We start from the raw sequence: 14,551 nt of genomic DNA, 5'->3' as shown, positions 1-14,551 counted from the left end.
GGACTTGAGTGTTTTACCGGCACCATGAGTGAGAGTGGTGTGTGTATGAGTGAGGATCCTCACAGTGTCGGCTGTTCTGTGGTTCGGAGCTGTTAAAAAAATGGTAGTCAAATTGTTGACACCAGCTGGTCTCCATGGCATGAGTGTGCGCTTCTTACTCCAATCACGAGGGATCATACAATGCATGGGACACAAGTGATGTCTGGAGTTAATCTGCCAGTACTTTGTGGCTCTGCTCCCACCTAAATCGCTACAATGTATTTCCTTCCAATAATTTAAATTACTATCAAAACGTTTTTGAAAAAGCGCCACTGAGCCGCAAGGGAGTGCTTGAAGAGCCGCATGCGGCTCCGGAGCCGCAGGTTGCCGACCCCCGTTATAGACCATTCTTTACAGTAAGGAAAAACTCTGAAAAAAACAGATTCAGGAAAAACAGAAGAAACCTTAGGGATGCCCACATGAAGAAGGGACCCTTTCCCAGGACGGACAGGCGATTTACCAGGACTGTTAAAGAGGAATTAGCTTATCTACCTCTACAACTATGTATTTAAATAGAGTTCAGCCAGATAAGTCTGGGGGACATTTGGGAGCGAGGGCCACAGCCAAGATGAGCCAGAGGTGAGGGCCACAGCCAAAAACAGGACCACAGATGATCCACCAGGAATCTAAAATCTCTCCTGAATGGTAGTGGGAAAGAGGAACAACACGCGAATAACACTGCACCAAATACAAGCACAGAGAACTAAATATAATAAATAATAAAGAGGATAGGCGAAGTAAATGAGAATGGAGAACAGAACCCCAGAACTGTTTTGGAGAATAACGATGACAGAAAATCTAGATTTTTTTGTTTATCAATATTATAGACCCACAAGGGCAACAGAAGAGGGAATTGACTACCACGGTACGGTTTATCAAACCAACATCCCTCTGCTGAGTTCTGTGGAAAAATATGTGTAATGGGTGTAATGAAAATTATAATAATTATTCTCCAAACTTTTAAAGTGCACAACAGTTTTCAAGTTTATTAGCCCCAAAGCTCAGCAATAAAAATCAACAAATGAAAACGATAGAAACGATTGAAGAGAAATGGCATGATAGACACTTTTCTATCACCCTCATGATACGTATCGTCACATCACTCAGCACTCATTCCAATAATATACTTTGAGTTTGGAAGCAGTTTTTCTTTAAAAGAAAACGAAATAAATTTAAAAATTATTGCTTTGTCTAACTAGTATTTTATGGTCGTTTTTTAATCTCAACAAATACGTTTTTTTTTCTGCCTTAGTGGAAAGTAAATAGCACGTCTAATAAAATGTTCTAAATCTAGTCACTTTGGTGCAGTGAGCAAAAAGGTCAAAATAAGAATATCTTCAGAAATGTATGTTTTTTTCCATCATTTTAGCTTTTACTTTGAAAAAATGTTAGCCTCATTTCTGTTTTTTGGGTGTGTCTCTGGATAGCCTGGACCTCATGGTTGGTGTTTATGTGAATGACATCTGAACATATGTGCCGTTGATAGCATCTGTGTCTCCTCTTGCATCTTCAAATATGACTTGTCAACTTTTTTTTTGTTTAATCTATTCTTAGTTTTGAAGGCGAGCTTGTCAGCCTGTGTTTTTGAACTGTGAACTTCTGTCTGTCACTGAATGCTTGTCAACAGTTAAAGAGGCGAGCGCAGCATCTGGATTACAGACTCCTTCGGAACAGAAGGGAAAAATTACAATCTGCATCGAGCGCTGGAGAGGAACTGTGGCTCTTTTAATTAAACCAAGCTAGCCTAATGGTGTGTAAAATTGTATTTAATCTACAGAGAATATCCAGGGTGTTCCAGTTTTGAAGGATGTGAATGGAACTGGATGCCATAGTATTTAAAGCAGAGAAACTTGTGAGTCAAACTGACTCCAGGTTGACTTTCTGGTCAAAAGAGTGTCTGTCAGAAGTATCCCAGAGAGTCACGCTTTGGCCCCTCCCAAATGCTAGAGATGGTCCTGTTAGTGACCTGAAGCTTTGCAACACAACACAAACAAATGATGCTGTTCAGGAATTTCAATAATAGCCTTTTCTCCATGTCAAAGGTTGCTTTGCCACGCCATGAAGGACCATGTTGTTCGGGTTGCCAATGAGGCGGAGTTCATTCTGAACAGGCAGCGAGCGGAAGACGTCCACAAACATGCCGAGTTTGAGGTATCCAAATGTGTTAAGTCCCATATCATCTTTTGATCTTTCATGATTGAGCCTTTTTTAGCCAAAATCCAAAACATTTTTTGTGGGACATATTTTTCTGCTTGTTGGCGTGAAGTAAGCCTTCCCTCATTTCCCATTATCCCTTTGTTTACATGCTCTCCAGCTAGCTTACACTCCCTCGCAGCCATAACTAACATCACTGGGGCAACAAACATGGCGAGCAATATCAGAAGAAGATACTTTTATTACAGACTCAAGGTCCATTTGCCACAAAGACACAACAGATAAAATGCTTAAAAGCAATAAAAGAATGTACATATATATATATGTATAATAAAAAATGTAAAAAATAAAATAAATAAAAAGAGACACTATGATAAAAGTATAAGAGCCAATAAAAACAATGTCATAAAATTACAAAGTATTGTAAAATTAAAAAAAAAAAAAAACATTAGGGCTGGGTTCATAAAATTGATCTGAATCTATCTAAGCTTAATAGATCAACAATCGATCCATAAAAATAGATAAAATTGTATTTTGGAGTATTTTGTCATTCAAATTATTAATCAAGAGTAGACGGAAAAATACCATTAGAAAAAGCTTATAAGTGTGACGAACATGTCACTAGAGGAAGCCACAAGCTCCGTACTCCGCTACATTCTCCTGGTCCAAGCTTTCATATGGCTCAAAACTACTGCTGGATAGCTCCAATATTGTTCGCCAATTTTGTTGCACCACTAACTTTAGGTTGGGGGTGTGAGGAAGTTTTCAGGAGAGCACGTTAACTAGAGCTAAATTGATGATAATCAATTAATCAATCTTAGCTTAATAAATCAATGGTCGATCCACAAAAGTAGAGATTGATCTAAAGCTTAATGCTAAAGTACCCTAGCTTGACGCTAATGTATAATGGGATTTCCCGTGGACGGCAAATGCTAACGCTTGGTTGACCTAAACACACATTACTGACCAAATGAACATCGTTATTTACTCATAGGATGACTTACCAAACTCTTTAAAAGAAACATTTTTTAAAGTAACCATTTGTGGTCTAAAACAGTGGTTCCCAACCACCAGGCCATGGATTAATTGCCGCTGGGCTGCGGAATAACTAATAAAATTATACTTTTTTTTTTTTTTTTGAGTCTGAAATCTTTTATTTAAAAAAAAAATGACCGGATTCTCTTGATTAGCTTGAGCGCTAAAAGCAGTCCGTGGTAAAATCCTCATGGCTTGACCGTCCGCAGCCACAAAAAGGTTGGGGACCATTGGTCTACAACAGTAATGCTGTAATGCTATCGCCACCTAGTGGTCAAACTGAAACGCCCACCAGGAGAAGCAGAACAATTGTTGGAGTTTCTCCGTTTGAGAATCCACGTAACACTGCATGGTGTTAACAATCTCATTATAATTTCAATAATAAATTTTACAGTATGTGAACTGTATCAGATTAATATAAATATCTTCAAAACATATATGATGTATTTCTAAATGCGTAAACTCAAAATTGAATTGAACTGGAATCTAATTAATTGGAATCTAACCGAATCGATTCTGGAAATTATTGCCCTAAAAACCACAATATTGTGTGTCTTTAAAAAAGGGGAAACATTTCTAAAATATTCTCAAATGAGTACTGGATTTGTAAAATGCTAGTTTTCAAAATAAAATAAAAAAGTCTCCCTTTTGGGAAAAGGCAATTGTAAATCTTCTAATGAGCTCCCACCAAATCCTCTTAGGATAACTCCGCCATTCAGCTTAATGTTCTTTGTAATCGTGCCCCCATGTGTCCTCATGAAGTGAACTGCTCCCTCCTAAAACTGTTGTAAAGCCATGTAATTACAGGCTTCCAAGTAATATTCCAAAATATTAATTTAGGAGCTTTTAAAACCCGATTTCTGCTGAGCTTATACTGTAATTATCCTACATATTTAAACTCTCAATAAAAAGTAATTTTTCTCTAATTGGAGAAAACTTGAGTGTTGTTTTTATGTGCTATTTATAGTCGATCTGTTGTCTGTAGGAATCTGTACATCTAAATTATTTATTATCCAGATAGAAATGAACAAACAAATCTGCGAGCCACCTCCGCTAACAGCCTGCGCATGTGACGAGTGATGAGTTTCTTATCTGGGAAGCGCAGCCATCCTCAAACAGCTGCTTGATATACAGTTTCTGAGGATCCTTGACCTGCTAGATAAACTGGAAGAGACGGCTAGATATGCAATGTCAAGGGAAGGGGGAAGTGTACCTGGCCCCCATCTATTCCGTCTGCCAACTCCACACTGACTACACTTTTCATCTCGGCCTGACGTTACTTTATTACCCATTCTCCAAGATTGAAGATCCGGAACGCGGATAAGACATTTTTACAATTAAGTCGGTGTCAGGGAGAGGCGTCATGCGCTTTAAAGCGATAAATAATGTTTGATATTTGTCACCGCACCACGTGGTAATGCGAGGTGACAGGCAGAGATTGAGTTATCTACTTTATGAGGAATATGTTGAGGTATAATATCTGACAGGATTCAAATTTAAAGCTGGGAATTCAATTAACTCCCAGCCTCTGTTTGCAAATTAGATTGTGAATATTAGCAAGAGTTCCCTCAGGGTGGAGAAGTAAGACGATCTTGTTTGAGCAAAGAAGTCGCGTGTGCGCCTTTGAGATTACTTTGGAAAACAAAAATAGAATTATATATTTTTACTCCAGTTTGTTGAAAATGGTTTCAAATTCTCGTTTTCTACACTATAAAAGCGCCGTGTAGGGTTGTAAACATTTATGGACTTCATTCTTTGCTGAGCTATTGAATCATTTCTTTCTATTCACTGTAACACCTTCCATGTCCGCCTAGCGGGGAGCCTCATCTGTCTGCAGTTAGCGAGTGAGCTGCCTTCACACGTTTACCATGATTTAGTACACTCCACTAGGGGAGCAGAAATACATCTCTCAGTTGTCCACTAATGTCTTTATGCACTCAAGTGTGTTGACTGAAGCTGTAACGGTCCTCAGAGTAATAGATGCTCCACGAGGACGAATAGATTTTATTTTGACTCCTTTTTTTTGTCTTTTTTCATTCTCAGTCCAACTGTACCCAATATGCTGCCGATAGAAAAGAAGAGGAGAGGATGTGTGACCACCTGATCACTGCAGCCAAACGCAGAGACCACGTCACGGCCAACCAGCTAAAGCAGAAGATCGTCAACATCCTCACCAACAAACACGGCGCCTGGGGTACGCCTGGCCAGAGGTAAGAAGTGCCCTGAATCACTGTGGGCCATGTTCTGTCTTTCATAAAAAGGCACAGCCATGGACCGTTGGGTCCAAAGTTACCTGTAATCTTCAGCCAAGAGAGACCGGCGCTTTAATGTTATTTTCCCAGGATCCAATAGGGTCAGCAATCGGGTCAGCAAACGCAATTATGGCGCGGAGTGGCTTAATCCCCAGGGGACGGTTGATTGGCCGGTCATAGCACATTGGGAGGGGGGTTGGGGTGTTACTGCAGTATTGTCCAGGCGTACCTGGTGGTAGTTCCAGCTCTCCCCGTGGGCGTGTTAAAAGAACAAGCCGCTCTCCTGCTCCTCTGACAACGAACGCACTCGAAGTCGCAGCCTGAGCGACGAGGTCCAGTGTGGTGCAATGACTTAGATACTATAGAAGTCTGAAAAACATGACAACTGTCGAGCTCCAGTGATGCAAACAGTTGGGAAGTTTATTTATTTAGGCTGAATTTGTCTTCACACAACATACCATACATTAAAAGGAATAACACAGACCCCTGATTAGAATAGTTTTCATTCAAAAGTGATCGTGAAGGTCTCAAAGTTTTAGCTCTGAAATTTTTGGTTTAAGACATATAACATATTTGTGATACCCCTTAGAATAAATCCCTGCAACTGTCACCTTTCATAATATATCACATTGTTTTAACGTTGTCTTTGTGTTATTTATTGATTTAAACGGTTTTATTTTGTCTCTACATGTTTGATCTTTATTATTTTACATATAACCTGGTTGATCTAAACTTTTGTGATTTTGTAGTAAAAACCAACATATTTTACCGTTCGGAATTCAGTTTTTACATTGTTTTAGCTTTGTCTTTGTGTTATTTGTAGATTTATACATTTTTATTTTGTCTCTACTTTTTTTTATCTTTGTTTTTATAACATAAACCCTGTTTGACCTCAATTTTTGAGATTTTTGCAGTATAAAAACAACAAAATTTACCATTCAGAATGGAGTTTTTAAGACAATTTTGACATCATTTTTACTTTGTCGACGTCATCTTTGGATTTAAACAGTTTTATTTTGTCTCTACATGCTTGATTTTTGTTTTATTAAATAAAAGGGTTTGGTTTCATTTTTTGTGAATCTTGTAGTAAAAAAAAACGAAAATGTGCAAATATATTTACAATTTAGGATTGATTTTTTTTTTTTTAAAGACATTTTTCACATTGCTATTTGTTGATTTATACAGTTTTATTTTGTCACTACTTGTTTGATCTTTGTTATATTACATAAAAACAGTTTGATCTCCATTTTTGTGATTTTTGCATTTAAAATCAAAAGTGACCGTTTGGGATTGATTCTTATAGACATTTTCCACATTGCTTTGACATCATCTTTGCATTATTTGTGACGTTTATACACATTCGTTTTTCATAACATAAAAACAGTTTGATCTCTATTTTTGTGATTTTTTTCAGCAAAAAAAAAAAGAAAAACCATTTGAAATTGAGTTTTTTTGACAATTTTCCCATTGCTTTGACATTGTCTATTCATTATTTGTGGATTTATACATTTTTGCTTTGGCTTTATATGTTTGATATTTGTTATTTATTACATGAACAGTTAATAAAACATCAAAATTGACCATTCTGAATTGAGTTTTTCCACAATGTTGTTTTTTTTTACTTTTTTGTGGTTTGAACAGTTATATTTTGTTTCTACATTTCTACACATTCGATCTTTGTTTTATTACATAAAAAACAGTTTAAGCTTAATTTGGGTGATTTTTGCAATAAAAACAACAAAAAAACCAATAAGATTTACCATTCGCAATTGTGTTTTTTTGGACAATTTCAGATTCGCTGGGGAAATATTGTGTATTATAATCAAAAATATATATGATTTCAAGCATTAAAACTATAATTAATGTTAAATATAAATTAAAAACAAATTGTAACATAGAAAAATAAGTCCAAAATTAGTGCCAAGAGTTAAATGGACTATGAAAGTATCTCCTGGTGACTGATGTTCCCAAACGTACCTCCTTTGGTGAAAATAACCTTGTCTTTGCAAGAAAGTGGTAAAGATGGAATACAGATGGTCAGCCATGTTTGCTGGAAATGGCTTTGCTTCCTAATTGAAACATTTTTTTTTTACATTTTTTGCAAAAAGATTCAAAATAAACGCAATACTTTTTCCACATTAAACTAAAAACGTAAAAACCTGTTTTAATTCCTTTAATTAGTTTTTGCACAATAAAAACATAATTTGTCTCAGTATAATTGTAGTTCACAACAATCTGCCTTTTTTATTATTTTGAAGACTTTTTAAATGCATTCCAATTAGCTGGAGCTGGATATGCCTAAACAAAGAGAAGAGGGGGAAAAAAATCTGTTTGGTGTTATCCTAATACTCAATAGGAGCGCTGTGACATCCAAGAACACATTTTCCTAAAACTGACTGAGTCTTAACAACATGTAAAAATGCAGCGGGTTGAATTCAAGGCTCTCGTTCAAATATTTATGAAGTCCCTCTCGGAGGCATAGCATTTGCATTGAAACAAAAGGATAGTGAGCCTGGCTGCATTGTAAATGATACCAGAAAACTTCCAACAAATTCAAATTTAATGGTAACCTGCTGGTGAAGAAAAATGATGCAATATGCTCATAAGCTTGAGGCAAGGTTGCAGTTCAGCAGCTTAGTCTTATTCACTGCTACATTAACTTTCCCATTTATGCTGCTCTTGTAAAATATAAAACCCTGAGGCTTTTTAAGGTGACTGTTATGCCGGTGTGTGTGTGTGTGTTCATGAGACGGGGGGGAGAGGACTCTTAGCTTGAAGTGTTTGTTTTTTACCCTCATGCACAGAAATTGCTTTACCTTTAAATCCTGAGTTCTGCCTGGAGACATGCCAAAGGTTATTTGTCATTAGTGCATATAACCAAATTATTTTTGGAAAGGCATTTTACAGAAACGAACACAATTTTATTGTATTTTTTGGCTTATATCAGTGAATGCAAATGTTTAAATTAGATCAAATCTACATCTTTCATCACTGAGAGCCACCTTATTTTACACCCCTGTTCCAATTGTAGTAAACTACATTAGGAGGTGGTGTTGCAGCAGGTATGACAACAGGCGGCTGCAAGGTCACAATCTGTGCAAGCCTGGAAACCAGCTGCTCCACAGTCATGTGATCTGACCGAAGAATAAGCAGATAAGACCCCGCAGTGGCTGCTTTGATCATACTATATGCTTGCTTGATGATGAATGTCCCCCTGTATGGAGTTAGCATAGAAAAATCAATAGCCCTCAAATTGAAACAGTATAGGGTTGTATTGATCCACTGTGCTAAATCAAAATGAGGACACTTTGATACATCTCTCCGAGACAGCTCTCTGCTCAGTAATGACACACTATCAATTTTAGCTTTACACTGATAAATCAACTTGAAAATTGGATGTCAGAGTTCTTTCCAGCAAGAGAGTGATTTTCCCTGCCCTCTGGTCCCCTCTGCTGTTGACCTCTGCACCCTGCCACTGGATTATAAAGTTCAGACTCGTCCAAAGTGAAAGTAGATGTCAAGGCGAGACTGATGAATGCACCGAAGGCTGACATAAACGGCTTTTTTAAAGACTATTTAAAGACCCACTCCCATAAAAATCGTGCTTTTAACATCTTCTTGTGGGACTTTATGGATGATGAGTGACATATTTAAAGAAAATGTATTTACATTTTATTTCACAGTATTTCTTTATTCAAATCATTGTGAATCAGGAGCAGACAAAAAAATTTAATTGGAAAACATGTCACTACACAGCCAAAAGCTCCCTGCTCCGATTCATGGCATTTGACTCAAAACTACTGCTGGAAAGTTGCGATATGGCCCGCCCATTTTGTTGCACTGCTAACTTTAGGTTGGGGGTGTGAGGAAGCTAGCAGGAGAACACGTTAACCAGGGCTAGGTTTTTCAAAATCAATCTAGCTTAATAGATCAAAAATCGATACATAAAAGTGGAGATCGATCTAATGCATGAAGTTAAAGTCCGCTAGCTTGATGCTAACGTACAATGGGGTTTCCCATAGGACGGCTAATGCTAACGGTCGGTTGACCTAAACCTACATTGCTTACTGAATGAACATCTTAATATACTCACAGGCAGGAATTTCCATGTCAATTTGCTCATATTTTCTTCTTCTTCTGTAATAAAGTATAACGCTTTAGTGCAATCGCCACCTAGTGGCCAAACTGAAACGCCCTCCAGGAGAGCAAAACAATTATTGGAACTTCTCTCTTGGAGAATATGTAAGACTGTACTGAATAAACAGTCTCGTTATTATTCACTAATCAATTTTACAGCACGTGAACTGTATAAGATTAATATATCTTCAAAACATATATAGATTATTATTTTATTTCTAAACAAATGTGTCTAAATGTCTAAACTGCGTAAAATCATAAATCAATTGAATTGAATTGATTAGAGAGGATTGAAAGAATCTGAATAGTTGTATTTGAATCGATACAGTCTCTGCTGAATTGAATTGATTCTGAAAATTATTAGTGATACCTACCCCTAACGTTTAAAGATGGATGACAGGAAATGGGAGTGGACTTACTAATAAAAAAAAGGTCAAAAGATGATAGGTGGGACTTAAATGGTTAAATTCTGCATCAACACAAACACAAAACAAATTACTATTTGCATTACCCTTATGAAACATAAGTTAGTATTATTAAATATTCTTCAACGCTTTGATGTACATGGTCACAATCTGAACCTCTGTGAGATTTTTTAGTCTTTTCAAAGCAACCTAAGACAGACGAGAAAGTGCCGAAGCATGCAAACCTCCGTTCCCCACATGAGGACGGCAGCATCATTGACAGCTGACAGAGGAGTCTCTGCTAGCCTGCACAGCAAACCTTAACCCTACCTGACTGCTCTATTGATTGTCAACATTTCTTCTGTATAATTACTTTTTTGTGGCCAAGGAGAGGACAGAAAATGGAGGCACATATTGATCCTGTGGTAAGGCAGTGAAACAGCCGTTTCCCTTGACTAACAGTGAGTTTCATCTCTAGCGCGTGAGGAATGGTAACAGTCTGCCTGTGGATAATAACTTTGTGATGAAATGAACCTTTTTATTCACTCTGTGCCCAGAGTATTTTTCTTGGCTGAAAGGGTTATCAATTGTAATAGAAGTCTATTACTAGGGGGTGGGCACCTTCAGAGAGATGTACAGCCTATGAGGGCTTTATGTCTGATATCCCCTTCTGGGGGAGAACACAAAGGTTATTGTCTCTGAGTTCGACAAGATAAACAATCATAAACAGCTTTGTGAGAATTTTAAAGGGAAAATAACCTGTGCTACAATATGTGATTTAACATATTATTGTGGGTAAACACAATATTTTGTTAGGCGTTAAAAGTTCCTTTAGAAATGATTGCTCTGAAGAAAACATAATACTGTTGACATTTTTAAAAAGAATTTTGTCAGTATGGTGATGTTGGATGGATGAACATGGACTAAATCCATACATGCGTACCAAGGAAGGTAGGTTACCTATACCTATGTACCGTAGGTAGGTCAGTACGTAGGTTGGTTAGTACCATAGACAGTACTTAAAGAGAGTCCCAGAAAGACAAAAACCCCTAGACTTCTAATAAGAAATAAACAGCTATTACTCAGTCATTCTGTTGGTCAGAATAACTATTCTTGGTCTGGTACCTCTTTTTAACATGTTCTTGCTTAACCTTATTTTTTTCATGATATATTTTCTTTTATAGCGAGTTAGTCAAGTTATAAACTGGCCAATCAGATGCCTCATGAAGAGCATGTGGCGCCTGCTGGCCCCACCTCAAACGTTTGAAGCGTTCGAACCAATCACTGGTTACCAAACACTGGTCCCAAAATGGCGAAATCTGGAAATACCACGGAAAAATGGTGACTGAATTGGCTTTCTTTCGTTGGAACCCCTAGATATGGCATTTTCTATTGGGGACAGCATTGGGATGGACAGCATTGTTTTGTCCATCTCCATTTTTTGTCAATGGTCAGCACATATAATTACACACACACAGATATCTACACATTCTCACTCCCAACTTCTCATATATGCATATATGGTTTAGGCCCCCTCCGTATCACTTTTTGACGTTTTGGGTGTTCATAACTCATAGCTTTTGACGTGCTGGCTGTTCTCATTAAATCATGGGTCTGCAACCCTCAAGACGCGGTAACAGACGCAGAACCCGTACTGAGTCAGTTCTGGTCAGCGTCCCGATACCGGTCCCGAGGGTTGTTGACCCCTGATTAGTATATATTACTACCCCTGTAGTGTATGCATTTTTTTCTCTGTCTGCGGCCCGGTTTGCAGCCCTGCGGTTGTGACCCTGAGTTAATGGGAACAGACAAGTTAGGGACACAAAAAATACTTATGTATGTGTGTACTTAGACACATAAAAAATGTAAGTATGTATGCAAGTATGTATACGCTTAAACATGTATATATACTGTACGTACAAATGTAGGTATATATAGTTGTTTACACAAACACACACGCATATACTGTATGTATATTTACATATATATATATATATATATATATATATGTATTTGTGTATATATGTATAAATATATATATGCATATATATATGTGTGTGAATGTGTGTGTGAATGGGTGAATGGGTCTGTGACTGTGAAGCGCTTTGGGCCCTCGAAGGAGGGCGGAAAGCACTATCCAAGTATACACCATTTACCATTTACCATGTGTGTATATATATATATATATATGTACAACATGTGTTGTACATGTGTATATATATATATATATATATATATATATATGTGTACAACATGAACATATATATATGTGCGTATCTTTTTTTGTGCATATACACATGCACACTACACACAAATATAGTATATATAAACACACCCAATTTGGTTTAGAGATAGACTACTGAACCTATTTGTTTTCACCAGTGTTTAATTTTTTAGACTCCTTTTGATAAAGTGATAAAAGCTGGTATATTTATTTAAATTCAAATTATCTTTTTTTCTTCTTTGTTCTAGCTCTCTCAAATATTCTCTGCTCATTTTTGTTCTTGACCTAATCCCTCAGGGCTCCCTTAACCTTGTACATTGTGCTAATTATCTCTGGAAAGAGGCCCGTTCACATAATCATTAATTTCACTGGGTGTTGAAATTGAGCCGGGCATTGCTCGACTGTGCCACATTTCCCATGAACAATTGGCCCTGCTGAGCTTGTGATTCAAAGGAGTTCACCCACAGTCCAGTGTGGCTCTCTATCCTTCGTCTGAGGCCGTATGTCTTTCTCCATTACGCCAGATGACCTGGAGTTAATGCGGATGCCGCTGTGTTGATTCCCTTTTGTCTTCTTCCAGCACTCTTTTTCTGTGTCCCTTCGCTGTCCTTTTAACGACATAAAAGTCACAATTTCCATTTGGATCTTAGTTCTGTAACCTTTGGTCTGCAGCAGTGTTGAGAGAAGTGATGAAAAGTTAAAGATGAAAGACTTTAAAACCATATTTAGCCCATTGAGATAATTTATCCACGATGCTGTCCTAACAAGCACTTAACAAACATTTGGAACCCAACAGGAATCATCAAACATGATGTGTTTTTATTGAGGAAATTGCTGTGAATTTTTTCGTACTTCATAGGGTTGCTTTGAACAAAACTGCCGCATCACCATGTGGCTGCCAGTCTCAAGTTATGGTACATATTATTATTATTATTTGTTTGGAGTGGTATCATGCCAGAAAGACTAATGCAAAGATAATGCTTGAGCTGGCAGAACATTTTTCCACATGTCTTTGGTTTGAATTTGTGCTGACAAAAAGTTTTCATGTTTAATGTTCCTATTATTAGGAAAGTACATGCATTGCTGTTCAAATTCATGTCCCACTCGTATTTCTTTTTAATTTATATCCAAGCATCCAAACTTCCTGAAAGTCCTCTTATTTTTTGCATGGATATCTCTCGATATCTCAAGACTTTTGAGAGTTTTACTCTGCTGACGACCTCCTTTCTTTCCCTTTTCTCCAGTTTATTTGTTTACGTTTAAGGATGCGCTGGATTTGGTAAATTAAGGTTTTTTTCTTTTTTTTATGGTTCAAAAACTATAAGCTAACTTTTATCCTAAACGAAAAAATTATTTAAAAAAAATATTTCATAGCACATCTTTATTAGGGTACCTTGAACACCCCTGTGTTACAGTTTGACATTTAAGCTTCGTTCCCACTGAGTGGTCCGGTACGGTCCGGTATTTTGATTTCCATTGTAAAGTGGACCCATTAAACATCAATGACCCATACCTCTTGGGTTCCCCCATCCATAGGTCCATTGAAAAGTGCAACAGAACGGTTGAGGCGGAGCCGCTGTAGCCACCCGTTTATTGACAGAAAGTGATGACGACGTTAGAGTATAGCCAATATAGCGCTCATTTCAGCTAACGTTTCCAACGTTTGTAATCATTCCAGGTTTGGCGGTTTCCTGTGTACTTTTTTGGTCACAAGTCTATATTAAAAATGCCTGCATATCACAGCAAGACCTGCTAACGTTCCTTGCTGTCCTTGGCGAGCGTGTGATATAGGGTAAGCTAGCTACTCGCTAGCAATCTACACCATGCATGTACCGTGAAAACAAACCACTGAGAGGAAGTGCGGATAAACTGAGTGGAAACGCTCGCCAGAATTAACTGGATGGTACCATACCACTCCTTACTGTACCAGACCAGACCGCTCAGTGGAAAAAAGACTTTTGGATGTTTTTGTTATAAGAAGCAAATTTCTCTAAAAAAAAAAAAAAAACAAGAAAAAATCATCTAAAACTGTAGCAGCATGAAAATGACACTTTTTTTTTTCAATTCCCCAAATGAACACTCAAAATTACAAGACAGTGGACTATGTGGTTTGTAATGACTAAATCGTGTTTATCTGGCAACAATTTTTAGAATTATTTTCATGCATTATTTATTATTTGTCGTAAGTTTTGACAATTTGTTTTCATGTATGAATGTTACACAGACCAGGAACCCCTTTTTGAATTTCATTGTACTAGTGACAATGACAAGATCTAACTGTTGGGCAATTTATGTGCATATATATA

The 14,551-nt window shown here is 37.3% G+C and overlaps 1 protein-coding gene across 1 annotated transcript in view; it reads left to right on the top strand.

Annotated features, from left to right (window-relative positions):
* The window catches only part of nbeab (neurobeachin b), a gene marked incomplete in the record, with an annotated part of 255,493 nt that overhangs the window by 136,514 nt on the left and 104,428 nt on the right, over window positions 1–14,551 (top strand). Inside the window, 2 exon segments of the mRNA XM_036214796.1 lie at window positions 2,082–2,190; window positions 5,272–5,438. Of these exon segments, the coding sequence (XP_036070689.1) occupies window positions 2,082–2,190; window positions 5,272–5,438 (276 nt within the window).

This window comes from Oryzias melastigma, linkage group LG13 (genome assembly GCF_002922805.2).
Source record: "Oryzias melastigma strain HK-1 linkage group LG13, ASM292280v2, whole genome shotgun sequence".
Taxonomy (NCBI): Eukaryota; Metazoa; Chordata; class Actinopteri; order Beloniformes; family Adrianichthyidae; genus Oryzias; species Oryzias melastigma.
This window is presented reverse-complemented; position numbering and strand designations above follow the sequence as displayed.